Below are 16,226 nucleotides of genomic sequence, written 5' to 3'. Positions count from 1 at the left end.
ACCTCAAAGAGGTTCATTTGGGCAAGTCTTCTTCCATGCAACCCATACAACAGAATTTTGATAACAAGGCTTAGTTCCACATAGACAGGAATACCACGTGTTTGAGTTCAGAGATCCACCAGGACAGGTTTATTAAATATTTACACAAGTCTAGGGAAACTATGCAATGACACCAGCTCACTACAGAAGACTTTTCAGAATATGTCAGGATGCCTCCCAGACGGCATATAATATAGCAGGTGACAACACAAAACATATTTCATAAGATAATTTATTCTTTACAGTAAAAACAATGTTGAGGTTGTGCATGCACCTTTCTCTTCCCTTTCTCCTGTGGAGAGAAGCCTGCACCATGAAAGGACATGTGACATATGACGTGACTTGTGTTAAGGCAACCGATGCTCTCGCTGATTGGATGGCTGTGCAGAAAGTTAAGGGATCGGTCGCGGCAAAGTCTGAGCAGAGTGGCCTGGCGGCTTATTTGGGGGGCCGGTAGGCGATCTTCCTGCTCTTCAACACAGACCACCTGTGCCTCTTCATGTAGTACACCAGGGGGATCAGGATGGCAGAGCCCATCAGCAGCTGGAGAAGGTGTAGGAAAGGAGAGGAGAAACATTAGCCATGAGGAAAATGTGCATCACAGTTCATCACACTTGTGATGATGCAAAAATGATTTAAATTGACCAAAATGATCGATGGCACATATGCACTAGAAAATTACATTCAAACTGCATTAGGGTTAGGAATTGGTCATGAGTATACAGCCGTCTCCAAAAGTATTGTCGCTTATCCATCTGTTTGGAATAACAGCTAATAACCTGACTTTCAATGAATCATTTGGCTTCAGAAGTCACTCATATGAAAGCTACAACCCTCCCAAATGAACATTTATGTACAAAAATAAATTTCATGCACCAAAGACAGATTGACCCTTTAATGAACACAGACAGGGCAGATTTTCACAAGACAAAAGTTTTGTCGCCTATCGAACATAATGTGAAAATGAGCACCATGTGTCACCATCTCTCATTGATCTTCATTGTTTTTCATTGTGTTGCTTTCCATGGTTACAACGACCCTAAACATACACCTAAGGCCAAAGTTGATTTTCTGAAGAGGTGAGAGTGATTCAGTGATTAAGAATGACACCCAATCTGCGTATTTGAAGTGTTTTGAAGTGACTTATCTGCTCATTTTCACATTATGTTCAATAGGCGACAAAACTTTTGTCTTGTGAAAATCTGCCCTGTCTGTGTTCATTTAAGGTTCAATCTTTCTTTGGTGCATGAAAGTTATTTTTGAACATAAAACTTCATTCACGAGGGTTGTAGCTTTCATATAAGTGACTTCTGAAGCCAAGTCATTAATTGAAAGTCAGGATATTAGCTGTTATTCCAAACAGATGGATAGGCAACAAAACTTTTGGAGATGGCTGTAGAATATAGTCAACCACTGGACAGACACCAGTAACGGTAGTAGTAGAAAACCAATATACAGCATGCGCCCCCCTCCCCCCATGCTATTTCAAATTGCCATTCTAATCTGTAAAGGAACTTTGAGACTTAAGACTTTGAGACTCATCAAAGGCACTGTGCTGTATGACCACCATCACCAGAAAAACTACCATGGCATGGCACATACAATGACACTGCTGTATATGCACATCCAGTCAAAGTTCATAGTATTTGGTCTGAGGTTAAGTCACAAGTTGCAGCTCAGTCTCACCTTGAGACCCATGCGTTTGCGCTGATCGTGCTCTGGCTCGGCGGCCCATCGCAGGAAGGTGCACACGTCCTTGGCCACCTGGCTCATGGTGGCAGGGGTTCCTGTGACATGGAAAACAACGGTTAACAAATAATTGCAGTGAAGGGAAACCAAAAAGGTTGGCGTCTGCGTCTTAACCTAAAACCGCGTGTTGCTTGGTGCGACTGCTCACCAACAAGTGCCGATACTAAGAAAGTCAAAAAAGGATGAGGCGCACACAAGGCTCAAGTTAAAAATGTATTTTGTGGATGAAAAGTTAGCAAAAGAAGTCATCAGGACAAAACTGGACGTTTCCTACTGGAGAGACACTGAGAACGGACTAGTTCCGAAACGTCTGTTGCTCCCGTTTTGTCCTGGTGACTTCTTTTGTTAACTTTTTGGCCACAATATAATTTTTTTACTTGAGCCTTGTGTGCGCGCCTCATCCTTTTTTTTCACTTTATTAGTAACAAATAATCACAACAGCATGTGTGGGGTCACCTAAATATTTACATAAGCACTTGCTTTTATTTACTAGGCTACTACATTATTATACAATACAATGCATACATCGAGGGACGCAGAATCAGCTCCATGATCAGAACTTCAAAACGCAAGGAAAGTAGACTACTGACGTAATGAAAGCGCTAAACATGTAGATTCAAGTCGGAAAAAACAAGAATTTCCAAACGAATGGGGGAGTCATGTATGATAGCATAATTTGGCACAAATACAAAAGTGAGGGGAGATGTAAAACGTTTCCATAAATGGTGGCATGTTACTTCAAATAAACAGGTTATGGATTAGATTGGGTTTGCATTATTGAGGGATGTGATTTAGCAATGACCAAAACTCATGACGAAACGGGATAAACATCATGCATGTATGATGACAATTGTGGCACAAATACAAAAGTGAACTGACCGTCCTCGTACTCCAGCACCTCGTTGTAGATGGGCGGGGCCATGCCAATGGCCTGTCCTGGGAAGTAGGGGTTGTAGTAGAGCCCCTCCCTGACCGCCACGCCAGCCGGGGGGTCGCAGTAGCCCGTCAGCAGGGAGAACACGTAGTCCTCTCCTCCGTGCCTGCACATCACATAACATAACACACACAGCATTTCATTACATTTATCCTAGTTATTGTATTTCCAGGAATGCCAATTCTCAGTTAGCCTGGTTTTTGCAAAAAGTCAGCTCACAGAAGATTAGTCTGGTCAATCTAAAGAGCAAGCATAACCAAATCTACACAGGTGGGCTGAACCTACGCTTGTCAAACATCTCTCTATCAAATGCCTCTGCTACCAAACAAAGCTACAACGGAGTAGACCACTTATTAAGAGAGAGAGGACATTTTGACAGATAAGTGTGGGTGGGTTCAGGCTAGGCAACTGTGGCTGCTAAATTGATTAAAATGGCTAAATGAATACGATATAAGCTTCAGGACAGAATAAATTCGTCAACATCCGCCGTGGCACAAGTCGCCAAGGTGCAGAGCTGCTGCACTAAGGATCCACTCTCAGGCCGTCGTGTCTGAGTGAGGGAATGGAAGCCCGTAAACAAAAAAAGAAATTATCTGTCATCAGCATAAACCCCTTCATCCCATCTAATGGCAGGCAGATATGTACCTGGCGTTAACAATGTAGCTGAGGTCAGGCGGCAGGGCTCCGTTGTTGGCCACTCGCGCAGCCTCCGGGTTGGGGTAGGGCTTGGGGAAATAATCAGACAGCTTTCCGGGCCGTGTGAACATCTCGCCAGAATCATCAGGACCGTCTACTACCTCAATCTGCAGGGGACACAGACAAGAAAGCAAGGGTCAGAGAGGTGCAGTATTGCTGTTTCAAACAGGTACTTGTGGAGGACATCTCTCTCTGCATGCAAGGACAGTTTTTGAGATCTCCAGCACCAAGCCCTTCATGAAGGCACTGACTTCACTAGCACAGTTAGTCTAGAATTTAGCACCATATTGGGTAGATACAAAAGCCACAGACGTTTACTGTACATGTAAATGAAAATATTTTCAATGAGCCATAATAGCATTTACCAAAACAATAGTTATCAATGTATTAAAGCAATATAGAATTTCATTTACTATATACTATCTTTAGTTAATATTGTATCATATGAAATGCATTGATAGAATTTAATGATAGCAGAAGCTTATTTTTAAAATGATAATAAATAAACAAATAAAAATGACACAGCCCCTACCTCTTCTGCTATTACTTTGACCTCAGCCTCCGTGTGCGAGACTCCCACCAAGTTACGGAAGGCCAGGTACTCCATACTGTGACACGCTGAACACACCTGCTTGTACACTTGATACCCACGGCGAATACTGCAGAGGACAGCAAGGACAGAACACACTTGGTTAGCCTATACTGTACAAAATAGTTAAAGCTTCAGACACAGACCAAAGCACAGTTTCTATTAAAAAATGCTGCAATTTACTACTATCAAAACGTACAGTAGTAAATTCATGGTCCTGATCTTTACAAGGTATTAATAACCTCCATAAAATGTCGGAAGGTTGGCTATATTTTGGCCCAAGGGCCACATTGGGTGTAGAATATTGACTAAAAGGCCAGTTGTCACCGTGTCTATAGTAAGAAGTAATGTAAGCTGACATAAAATTCCTGCACATTATAATGAAATGTATTTAGATGCATCCTATATACTTGGTTAATCTTAAATTCACAAGACCCCTATTTTAGATAAGCTTAGCCATTAAAAAAATGTTGAGTGACCTCATGAATTTGGACTTACTAGCTGTCTTTGTCAAGGCTCCGCGGGCCACATGAACTGGCTAAGCAGGCCGTGTGTGGACCCCGGGCCTGAGTTTGCCCAACTGTGCTACAACCCTACTCTCAGCCCTGTTATTTTCATTGCTTTGTAGTGTACTGGGTCTTGAACTGGATATACCGCACAAGGTTGTGAAAAGCAAATGCAGACTACACTGTGTGTTTACTACTTTTCCACAATGACAGTTGCTATATACATGCGTATTTGCATACATGCAAAATCAAGTATTCCCAATTCATCATGAAAAGTCCCACGTATGAGTCTTGCCTCCCGGAGGCTTACCTGGCATGGTCCAGGGCCGACACCATCCCACTGTGGCTCCATGGATAGTTGGGGGGGTGGAGCTCAAGGTCAGAAGCCTTCACAGACTGCTGGAGGGCCAGAGCCAAGCCCGCACCTCCCGTTGTCAGAATCCCGAGAGTGGTCAGGGCCACTTTCCTTCCCCTTGGTAAGCTGGCGAACGACATCTGAGCCTGAGAAAGATAGAACGAGAGAGAAAGAGAGAGCGAGAGAGAGAGAGAGAGAGAGAGAGAGAGAGAGAGAGAGAGAGAGAGAGATAGAGACCAACATTAAATCAGAACTCCAAACACACAAATGATTAAAAAACAGACCAAAATATTGCATGCCGTGTCAAACGCAGACCAGTTGAAAACACTTTTAGTCATTGGTATTAGTCACCATTGTCCCCTACAATACTGGACATACACATTGCCATCAGCAAGATATTCTTATTATCTTTCTGTATTCTGTACCCTCCCAACATAACATTTGTTGTCGATTTTGTCCTCTGTTGTAATGTAGATGCCCTCGTTAGACTGAGTATACTACACCCTCCAAACATTATTACAGTAACAAGACAAGGATTATCATTACCCGCGCTTGCGAAAATGTACTTCAATGGTTGAAAAGTTAGGTTGAAATCCTTCACGTGAAATCAGCTATGATCTTTCTTTGCTGGTGTGCTCGTTGTTATGATTCTCCTTTCTCCTCTAATATACTGACACCAATGGCTCATGTAACTCCTTATGAAAGTGTGACGTCACGGTTGTGCAACGCTGGAAAAAGCATTGCTAATGCTAACCATAGGAATTTCACACAATAACACTCACACTGTCCATACAACAAACACGTATTTTCGCATACTGGAATTTAGGCACTTGTTTAAGTCCAGGACACAATCATTTAACAACACAACGTTTAAACACAGTTGCAGCTAGCAGCAGGGAACAATATTTCTATGTGCTAAGCAACTTAGCAATGATGCTTGACCACATCACCAAAACATGCACTTCAACATTTCAACTTTAAACGATTGATCACACATACTATTGCTCCGAAAGGTTTCAACTGAGACCAAAGTGTCAACCGGCAAAAAAACTGCCAAGCGCTGGCTCAGAATGACTGACCTGAAATGCCCTCAGTGGCGAGTTGTCAGTATTGCGGCTAGCGAGCTAGGACAAGTTAATAGCATGCTACCTAGCACCAGCGGACGTCCTTTTGAAGTAATGTCAGTTATGAGTCTAATTGGGATATCAAAGGTTTAATCGCTAATCAGGGACAACATCACAGCCAGGTACAGATATGGCTCTTGGTTATAAAATGAATATAAATGAATGTAACGTTAATCTATGGACAACAAAAAATATGCTAATGTTACAACCCAGTGTCAACACGGCGAGTCTCACTTGGGTTGCGTCTTTGATTCACACACCGAACAGAAATACATGTAACTCGAGGAAATACAAGAAAGTTCAGTCCAAAAACGTATTTTATATGTGCGTGAATTTACTATTTGCAATCAACAAAACGATGTTTAAGCCAGCCACCGGTGTGACCTTGTATGGCGTTAGCGCAACCTTAGATACAGCAGTTCCTATCATGTGGGCCGGTTGAGCAGCGGTGTGTTCTTTTTAAAATACAAATACCGACGTGCCTAAAGAACATTATTAAAATCCAGCCTCGTACCTTTTGACTGTGGGAACATTTTGCTGCATTTAGGAGGATTCTCCCACTCCCGGTCGTTACCACCACCCTGAGAGCCGCCATCTTCTTCCCAGTTCTCGTCCCACTACGAAATAATCTCGGGTGGAGGAGCGGGGACTGGAGCCGGTGGCTAGTGGCTAGAACTAGAGCGTACGTAGCTAGCTAGAGCTGCTGCTACTACTGTGCGTCGGTAGATGGCCCCAGAGGATTCCCTGATTGTCGCTCCCAACGCAGGACGCTCCCCGGTCGGCTCGCTCCCACTAGCCAGACTATCGATCCCACCGCCATATAACGGAGCTAGTTATCTTTCTGATGTTAGTTTTTTGTTTCTAACCCTAACCCTAACCCTAAACCTAACCCTAAACCTAAATTGCTTGTATACTGGCAGTGTATGATAATACGTGAAATATAATCGGGTGGGACTACACGTCCGGGAGTGATAGAAACACCTGGGACTACACGTCCGGGAGCGATCTCAGTTGGGAGTGTCCATCTATCTCCCCCCCAGAGCGGTGTGGTCCCACCATTGAGAGTAAATAATAATAGCTAGCTACGTATGCTCTAACCAAAAATCACAACATACAAGCCGCGGCATAACAATAAATGAATAAATAAATCAGTTAATATAATAATTAAATAAATAAAAGGGACCAAAGACGCAATTTCGCAAGAATTGTAATCCTGTTAAGTAATCCCCATTCCCACTGAATGTAACTGTAATCTGAATACATATTTTTTTGCTTGTAGCCTAATGTAACGGATTACAATTACATTGATTTTTTATTCTTTTACCGTAACGCCGTTACACGAGGCATAAATGCAATTTCGTTGTGTGCAGTGTGCAGTGTTCACTTGTGTGCTGTGGAGTGCTGTGTCACAATGACAATGGGAGTTGGAGTTTCCAATGGGCTTTCACTTTTTTCACTTTCACTTAACAATATTTCAATAACACAGAGTAACCAATTTATATGAAATACACTGATTTTCAGGACGGTTCTGGGACAGTTGTGAAAAAGTTAATTTAAAAAGTCAATTTTGAAGTAAGCATATAGCACACATTTGAGTACAGCAATCAGCCTTCCATCAGTTCACACACGCAGGCACGCACGCACACACACACACGCACGCACGCACGCACACACACACACACACACACACACATAATAGGCTATGTAGCTGACGGAGTCTGTAGCATGTTAAGGTTGTCACAGTCGTCATATCTCAGCCTCTAAAGGTTGCTGATCAAAACCATTCATAAAGAAATGTTAGTTAATGTTAATTAGTGTCAAAGGACATCTAGGTGGGGTTAAATCATTAAAACCTTGAGGTGAGACAATATAATGTGTGTTTCAAATGAAAAAATCAAAATCAGTATGGCCATTTAAAGGAAAGAGAGTAATCTACAATTCTGTTACATTTTTTCTTAGCTAGGGCAATCCATGTGAGTGATTCTCTAATTCGACTACACTTTTAAGTCCGTGGATTTTATTTGGCAATTCCACTAACTATTAACTGCATCCAATGATGTTTTGGACATTAGAAAACATTTATCTTTCATATAATACAGAAAGTGTAGACATAGCATTATTTCCCTCAGCAAGAATGAATATTTAATACTGGTTTTGGGGGTTTTCATGCCGTCCTGTTTTCCAAATGTCATATTCAGTCTTCATATTAGCATGTAAAGAAACTTGTTTTGCCCAAGACGATTGCAAATGTTGATTCACAGTAATCATCACAATATGACAGAACTGTCAGAAAGACCACTGTCCTTTCCATTATACATGAAATTTGCCATTTTGTGTTTGTCCACGAAAACTGTGTTAACGGTGTCACGGTCTGAAACCTCCTCCATAAATCAGTAATGGTTTGATCTTAGGCCATACGAATAACATCACGTGATGTCATAACCTCTTTGGCAGGATACGGGAAGACTTTTTGGTAAATATTGAGCTCCATCCTTCCATAATTTAATCCATTCTTTTTCATGTTCTCATAGCGGGAAAATTGCCTGTCAACGGTGTTATCAACATATTCATAAGAATCTGAATTAGAAATCACATGTAGAAAAACACAGATAAAGCATACAGATACATGAATTGATTAAGGTGTTGTGGTGGAACTTCTGAGGTCCTCAGTTAGCACAACACCATAAAAATGGCTGAAATGTCAACGGTGTTACCGTCAATGGTGTTACAATTAAGTATGACAGTCAGGGTTGCCAGATGAGGCTGATGATTTCCAGCCCAAAAAGTGATCAAAATCCGCCCTAAAAACCCGCCCAATTCTATTGATTTATATGGCAGTGGGAAGGTTTTTCTGATAGATGCCATTTTTACCCGCACCCGGCCATCCTAAGCAGCCCAATTGGGCGGGAACCAGCCCAATCTGGCAACACTGATGACAGTTGAGGAGGAGTATGTTTTTGCCAATTTATATCCATATTGACAGACAAACAAACTAAATAATTTGTGTTCTAGGGAGATGGGTTTGTCTGCTCTGTTTTTTCTCCTAAAAAAGTGCCGACTTGTTCCCCTGCACTGTTGACCGTAACACCGTTGAGTAACACCGTTGACTGTTTTGAAAGTGTTTTTGCGCTATTGATCCCTTATGTGTTGGAAAAATCCTATGAACATACACTAGGGATTATCTCTGGAGAAGGAAGTCTTGTGTAAGGAGGGTGACTATATTCAAATCAGACGTTACAGTGACTCATAAAATCCTACTTATGAAGCTCAACAATCACATTTTCTATATCAGTTGCACAGATTAAAGACAACATTACTGCTAAGGGACATGAGTACTTTCAAACATATATTGTTTCAACTCTGTAGTATTTTTATATATGTTTGAAATGACATAGTATTTGTCCATAACACTATTGACAAAATAATTAAGCAAATGTTCGCTTTCATTAGAGTATTTATCAAATGATTTAAGATTAAGCTTGGCAATTTGTTTGTTTGGAAACTTAAATATATACACTATGTAAACATCTAGGTCATTTAGTTGAAAAAAAATACTGATAATTGACATTTTGCTTTTGCCAAAAGCGTAGGGGAATCGTAGAATCACTCATGTGGGAGCTATCCCCCAAATGACGTTAAGGTGCACTGTGTAGGATTGTGGCCAGAGTAGGTATTGCAACTATGCTGCTCATTGAAACTGCTTCCTATTGGCAAATTTGATGCTTTCATGAATATTTACTAAATAATAAACCAATATTTACCACTATGACCAAAATTCAATAAGTTTTGCAGCTAAAAAACGTCTTCTCTGTTTCTGGACATTCATAATGGTGAACATGAGAAGATCCACCTTTTCATGTACAAGCGGATTCCAAAAAAGTTGGGACACTTTGTATTTTGTGAATAAAATCTAAATGCTGGCATTTTTAAAACATCTAATATGTTAATGAGGTAGAGCATTATGTACAGACAACATATCAGTTGTTAAAGTTGAGCAGAATTATTGTTTTGAGGTAATTATGTGATCATTTAAAATTTGACCCATGCAACAAATCTCAAAAAAGTTGGGACAGGGCCAAAACATGTTGTAATAGTTGGATAATTCTAAAAATTACACAAGGAAGAATATTTTAAAAGGAACTATATTGACTGCCAACATGAATGCACAAATAAAATACCATCACATAGAGGCTATGGCACTCAGCAGCGAAGATTTTGAGGGACTAATTACTTATCTATTACACAGAAAGATTGAATTATCAAAATTGCAGGCATATAAGGCCTATTTCCGTAATATACAGTTCTGTGTAATCATTGCACGAGTTATGAGATCATGACATACTCGTGGTCAATAAGCAAACTATGACACTCCAACAATGACAGCTCTCGAAAAAATGACCATAAACACAACACTTGATTAATGCACATGATGCAGACATTAAACAGTGTTGAGTGCGGAAAAGCTCATTCTATGGACCTAGGAGACATATGAAACTGTCCTCTGATTACAGAATGGTAAATATTTAATCCATTTTGAAAATTATGGAGTCCTGCACCCTCCAGGTTATATAGAAAATGAATACTTCAGCTTGATTTAGTGGTCAGTCTGAAAGACAGCATATATGATGGTAAGGGGGTGCAGAGGTGACTTGGTTAGGGTCTTCTTAGTCATGTAGAGCATTAAAATGAATGTTGAATGATACATACTGATTTTAAACAGCAAACATTGCTACCATGGCATTATATTTTGGAGCACCGCCTTTAGATATTGCCCTATAATGGTGGCAAATTTCAATCTCTACTATGTTCCAACTGTTGCTCCATCATTAGAGTAAACAGGTCACAAATTTAGTTTTCGTGCAGTCAGGATATGCCACATATTAAGCATAACAAAAAGGTTAACAAGTTGAAGAACACACCTATCAGTTGAGCTGCTGAAATCATGTCTCGCACATCAAAATATCTAATTTTTGAATAAAATTATGCCATCAGTCAAAGTATTTAACTGTTCAGTCCCATCCCTTGTGTTGTGTTTAGTCTTATCCAATATAAAAAGCATTTTATTGGCCCTGTCCCAACTTTTTTGGGATTTGTTGCAAGGGTGACATTTTAAATGATCACATAATTACCTCAAAACAATAATTCTGCTTGACTTTAACAACTGATATGTTGTCTGTGCATAATGTTCTACCTTGTTAACATATTGAATGTTTTGAAAATGCCAGCATTTTGATTTTATTCACAAAATACAAAGTGTCCCAACTTTTTTGGAATCCGCTTTGTATGATGAAAAGCACAATTTTCCTAGTCATAATGAATACTTAGACTTTGATGGTGGTGGTGGTAAGTAAATATATTTGTGAAAAAGGTAACATTTGTGAATGGGTATCATGAATTCTGGAAACAAACTACTACAAATATTACACAGTGCACCTTTAAACATATCAGTTGGGATTGGTTGTCATTGCTTTCGTGGTTGGTTGTAACTATACTTTTCAGTGCCGGTGGAGTTTGATCTATTTTAGCTTTAAAGGTGCACAGTGTAATATTTTTTCTTATCATTCAAGTTGACACTATCAGCCTAAGTTAGAGGGGTAATAATTAAATTTAAATTTAAAATTAACAATTGCCTATTGTCTAGCACAATCATGTCCACTTATGCTAATTATGGATTTTTTTTTCTACTATAATATAAATGTCCTTTTGATATTCATTTACTATCATCAATTTCAGTTTTCTCAACAATATGGTAAGTTGACGCTGATACTAGTCAAATAGAGTTCGAACCTGTTGGCCTAGTGATGGAGATGAGACTACTGATTTCGAGGTTGAGATTGAGTAGCCTACCAAGACCGGACTCGAGTCTGAAGTATATTACTGTAGTAGGCTGAGTTTAGCCCTGACTAATTAAAGCGCAGTGTATTTTGACCTGGTAGGCATAGTTATTTTAGGCCTAATAGCAGGTCAGGGACTGGATTCTGTTGAACCACCAGGAGGCAGTATAAGATCAATTTTCAAAGTCTGATCTTGCCAATCACTGCCTAAGGAAAGGAACAATGGAGTTTCAATTGTATTCTTTTGCTGCTGTTGTTTTTGAAGGTAATAATTTTATAATATCAGGTTGCATTTTTTTCTGCATATAAGCGTGTGTAGGAGGCCCTTGGGGAAAGGTGTGTGGGTAGTGGGGTATTGAATGGTAGAAGTGGGGTAATGAAGGTAGTAAATGTAGTCAAGTCAAGTCAAGTCAAGTAGGTTTTATTGTCAATTTCTTTACATGCACTGGTCATACAAAGAATTTGAAATTACATTTCTTGCTTTCCCATACAGACATAGACTAATCTAGGTAAGGACATAGACAGTATAGACATAGACAGTACTTATACATGGACTTAAGACAGTATGGACATAGACCGTGCTCATACAGACATTTAAAGTGCAAGACTGGACAACAGAAGACTTGTAGAGGACATACATTAAGAGGTATTGTTGTGCTTTTGTGCTTTTCCTAAAAAAGTCCTTTATAGCGTTCTGACATGGTAATAGAGTTCTTCAGCGGAAGCGGAAGCATGTAGTAGATTGTAGTCTTTCATGTTAGCATTTAAGGACGTCCTGGTTCCTATCGGCTTCCGGCCTCCATTGGGAATGAATAGGGGTAAATTTCAAATAAGCTCCGAGTGCAAGCACGCGCTTAGCGAACCCCCGCAAACTGTCGAGGGTGTTAAAAATAGGCTGTAGGTATGACATGGTTGATCATTTTGTGTCAAACTTCGACATAAATACGATGTTGCGTCCATATGCTAAACCCGGAAGCTTTTGGCGACTACAGAAACGGCGCCAGTATCTAACGGCATGTACGTGCGGAAGGTTGTACCCATGGCAACCAAAGGAAAGTATGTAGTTCGGAAGTTTTAATGATCAGAAAGGGGTTAGCAATATTGAATTATAATCGTCATGATTTAACATGTGAATACACCAACATGATGATACGATCCTTTCCACTAATGAGAAAGGGATGCGGGGACACGCTAATGTTCGTTGTTGCCGTGCAACTTATATTTTTGCCAAACCTGAATCTCTATGGCGTTTTGCAATGTAAAAAATCGCCAGGGAACCGGTAGTCCAAACGCCGCATACAAGTTGACGTCAACGCTGAAGAGCTCTATAGTAGCATTTTGAAGAAAAATAAATATTAAAAAGGTCTGTCAAGTACACCAGCAGCAGTGTGTGTGTGTGTGTGTGTGTGTGTGTGTGTGTGTGTGTGTGTGTGTGTGTGTGTGTGTGTGTGTGTGTGTGTGTGTGTGTGTGTGTGTTTAGTGCAGGTAGAAGGTGCGGTGTGCGTCTGTGTGTGTGTTCGTGTGTCTGTGTGTGTGTGTGTGTGTGTGTGTGTGTGTGTGTGTGTGTGTGTGTGTGTGTGTGTGTGTGTGTGTGTGTGTGTGTGTGTGTGTGTGTCAGTGTGTGTATGTTTTGGTTTAGTGCAGAAAGTGCAGTGTGCTTGTGTGTGTGTGTGTGTGTGTGTGTGTGTGTGTGTGTGTGTGTGTGTGTGTGTGTGTGTGTGTGTGTGTGTGTGTGTGTGTGTGTGTGCGTGCATGTTTTGAGTTAGTGCATATACAGTATATACAGTATTGTTGTGGAGGCATACCATTTTGACTGCTAGTTAATTTTGACAAAAAGAAAAGAGTTCATCTCCTCAAATGCTCCATTTTTTTGCACACATCCTACATACAAAAGATGTAAGAGGTACTTTTTCATTTCATTAAATTGTTTGTTTCTTTGAGGTTATCATTTGGATTATGTTTATCTTGACGTTAGCTTTCTGTTTTCTCTCCAAAGCCTTTGAAACTGCCTGATCAAAAACACCTTGTAAAGAGCATCTAATAAAGGCACAGATCAAAGAGTTAGCAAGATCCTATTTGAAAAATGCAGAGGCTTTTAGCTCACCGCTATCATGGAGCAAAAGGTAAAGAGAGCTACAGTATAGTAATTTCAGCAATTAGACCAGAAAATTACAAAAAGACTTTCTTTACAGGTTTGGTGAATTTGGGGTAGTGAATAGAGGAAAGGCTGCACTGGTAAAATATAAGGTAGACCAAAGGATATTTATGTGATTGGAAATACATGAAATATACTAAAAGACTGGGAAAACAGTGATTATTCATGTAGCCTACTGTATGCTGTATAGTATTCCCATCACCTCTTCAGTAGATAAATATGTAGTAGGTGAATCAGATGACATGGGGGTCAAGGTGTTGCCCTCACCTGCCACTTTACCAGACAGGCCACGATCCGATCAAATGTCTTTGTCTCAACAGGTGACTTAACCTCTCACAGTTTGGAAGGCATGAATCTGCTTCTGACATATGGCCATTTGATATAGGCTACCAATAACACGGCACCTTCAGCCCCTCCACAGACTCCGACGTCAGCAGATCAGGGCTTGCCTGGCATTAGCTTTTAGCTCACCTGCAACAGTGGCTAGGTTTTAGGAGTCACTAGCCATTCAGCATTTATACTAGCCACAGTTTCAGAATTTTGTTAGCAGCATTTTCTTTAAATAATACATCTAAGCTCAAAAGTGATAAAACAAGACAAGCAGTGCTATGAACATAGTGAAAACAGTAGATACATGTGTAGGCCTATACCTAAGTAAACAGAATCTGAATGATCTTTCTTGAACTTGAGTTAGATAGGCTACAAGGCAAAAACAGGATATAAGCTGAGATATTGTCATACCCAAGTTACCTGCCAACGTGGCTAGTGACACTTAAGTTGTTACTAGCCATGGCCAAATTTGACCCATTCGTGGCCAGGTGGCAGGTGCCAATGTCAAGCCCTGCAGCAGATCAGAACCACTTTGGAGGAAGTGGAGGCCCATAGCTGTAGCCTCTGGCTGCATGGGCCTGTTCACAAGCTGATTCACATCCTTTTGTGACAGTAAGGATATCACAGAGGTTCTGCGTAAAAAAAAAAGCTAAGGACAGAAAATCATTTTGATTCATCAGCATACAGTACAGGGATGCTGAAAGGGGGGCAAAGGGGTCAGTTCTCCCAGGCCCAGTGAGAGAGGGGCCCCGGAAATGGATTCTCATTCCATTGTATTGGGTGGGGGGTGGGGGGGCATTCAGATGACCTTGTCCTGGGCACGACCAAAGCTGTCAGTGGCCCTGATACAGTTTATTCAGCATGGATATCACATTGATAGGCGGAAATATTCTCTTTCCAAAATCAGTATTCTAGCGACATCTCAAAACAGTTGCCATGCAGCGAGCCATGATAATAAGAAGAGAGTACATCACCATTCCAACACTACCACTGGAGCACATTAAGTCTTGATATTGAAGTAAACAATACAGAATGTCAGATGAGCAAATAGTGTGCCATTAAAAAACGTACAATTGAAGTAGGCTGCATATCAAGTGAACAGAGCTCTTCATTGACAGGGGCCACAGAACGGTCTTCAAATTACTTGATATTCAAGAAGACATCAGAAAAAAATAGTATTAATAGCACACCATGTGAAAAGAGGTCATCATCGACAGTGGGCATGTGATATTTAAAAAAAAAAAAACTCTAGAAGGACTGCCAATGAATAAGGTGCAGGCTACTGACGTATGCTCCTGCACCCTTACAAATTGATTTTGCCTGATGTGCCCATACGTAATGACAGGCCTGCTGATTGAATGGTATTGTCCTCTGCTGGAAGCATATCATTTCCCTCAGGTCCTTATATAACTCCTCAGCAGTGGGCAGCAATAAGTATAGGCCTATCTATATTCTGGAGCTTGTTTGTCATATGCCTTTCCATTATCATCAATAAGTGCAACAGAGATTGGCTGGTCTTCAACTCCAATAATTTTGATTATTTTGCACCTAAATGTGTTCTGTAGGATGTAAACAAAAATGTTAACCACATCAAATATGTTGTTATTAGTACATGGTTAAGGAGTGTGTCCCCTCATGTGTCTCTGTGTAGCTATTGGTGTACTTTCTTTAATAACTTCTGATACTTGTTTCTTCTGAAAAAATATTGTCAGTAATAGCGCTGTTTGGAAGAAGACATAATTATTATTATTATTATTATTATTATTATTATTATTATTATTATTAGGCTATTATTAATAACATGTTGTTGTTGAGGCTGTTGTTTTCGTTGTCGTCATTTTAGAGCTAATCACTTTCAAAAGTTGCAGTAACTGAAAATAATGTTTTGCAATGCACTTGACTAAGTGTTTGTTTA

At 40.3% G+C, this 16,226-nt stretch overlaps 1 protein-coding gene across 1 annotated transcript; it reads right to left on the bottom strand.

The window, feature by feature from the left end:
- Positions 1 to 100: 100 nt before the first annotated feature.
- LOC134462592 (cytochrome c1, heme protein, mitochondrial) lies at positions 101 to 6,646 on the bottom strand. The gene is made up of 7 exons (XM_063215684.1): positions 6,507 to 6,646; positions 4,824 to 5,014; positions 3,951 to 4,077; positions 3,368 to 3,525; positions 2,668 to 2,828; positions 1,726 to 1,826; positions 101 to 582 (listed from the first exon to the last, which is right to left on the bottom strand). Exons 1-7 carry the CDS (start codon positions 6,585 to 6,587, stop codon positions 478 to 480), a joined length of 924 nt encoding a protein of 307 aa, XP_063071754.1. The 5' UTR covers positions 6,588 to 6,646; the 3' UTR covers positions 101 to 477.
- Positions 6,647 to 16,226: the final 9,580 nt, after the last annotated feature.

The sequence above is a fragment of the Engraulis encrasicolus genome, chromosome 14 (assembly GCF_034702125.1).
Source record: "Engraulis encrasicolus isolate BLACKSEA-1 chromosome 14, IST_EnEncr_1.0, whole genome shotgun sequence".
NCBI lineage: Eukaryota > Metazoa > Chordata > Actinopteri > Clupeiformes > Engraulidae > Engraulis > Engraulis encrasicolus.
The sequence above is the reverse complement of the archived record's forward strand: the minus strand, read 5'-3'. Positions and strand labels throughout refer to the sequence as shown.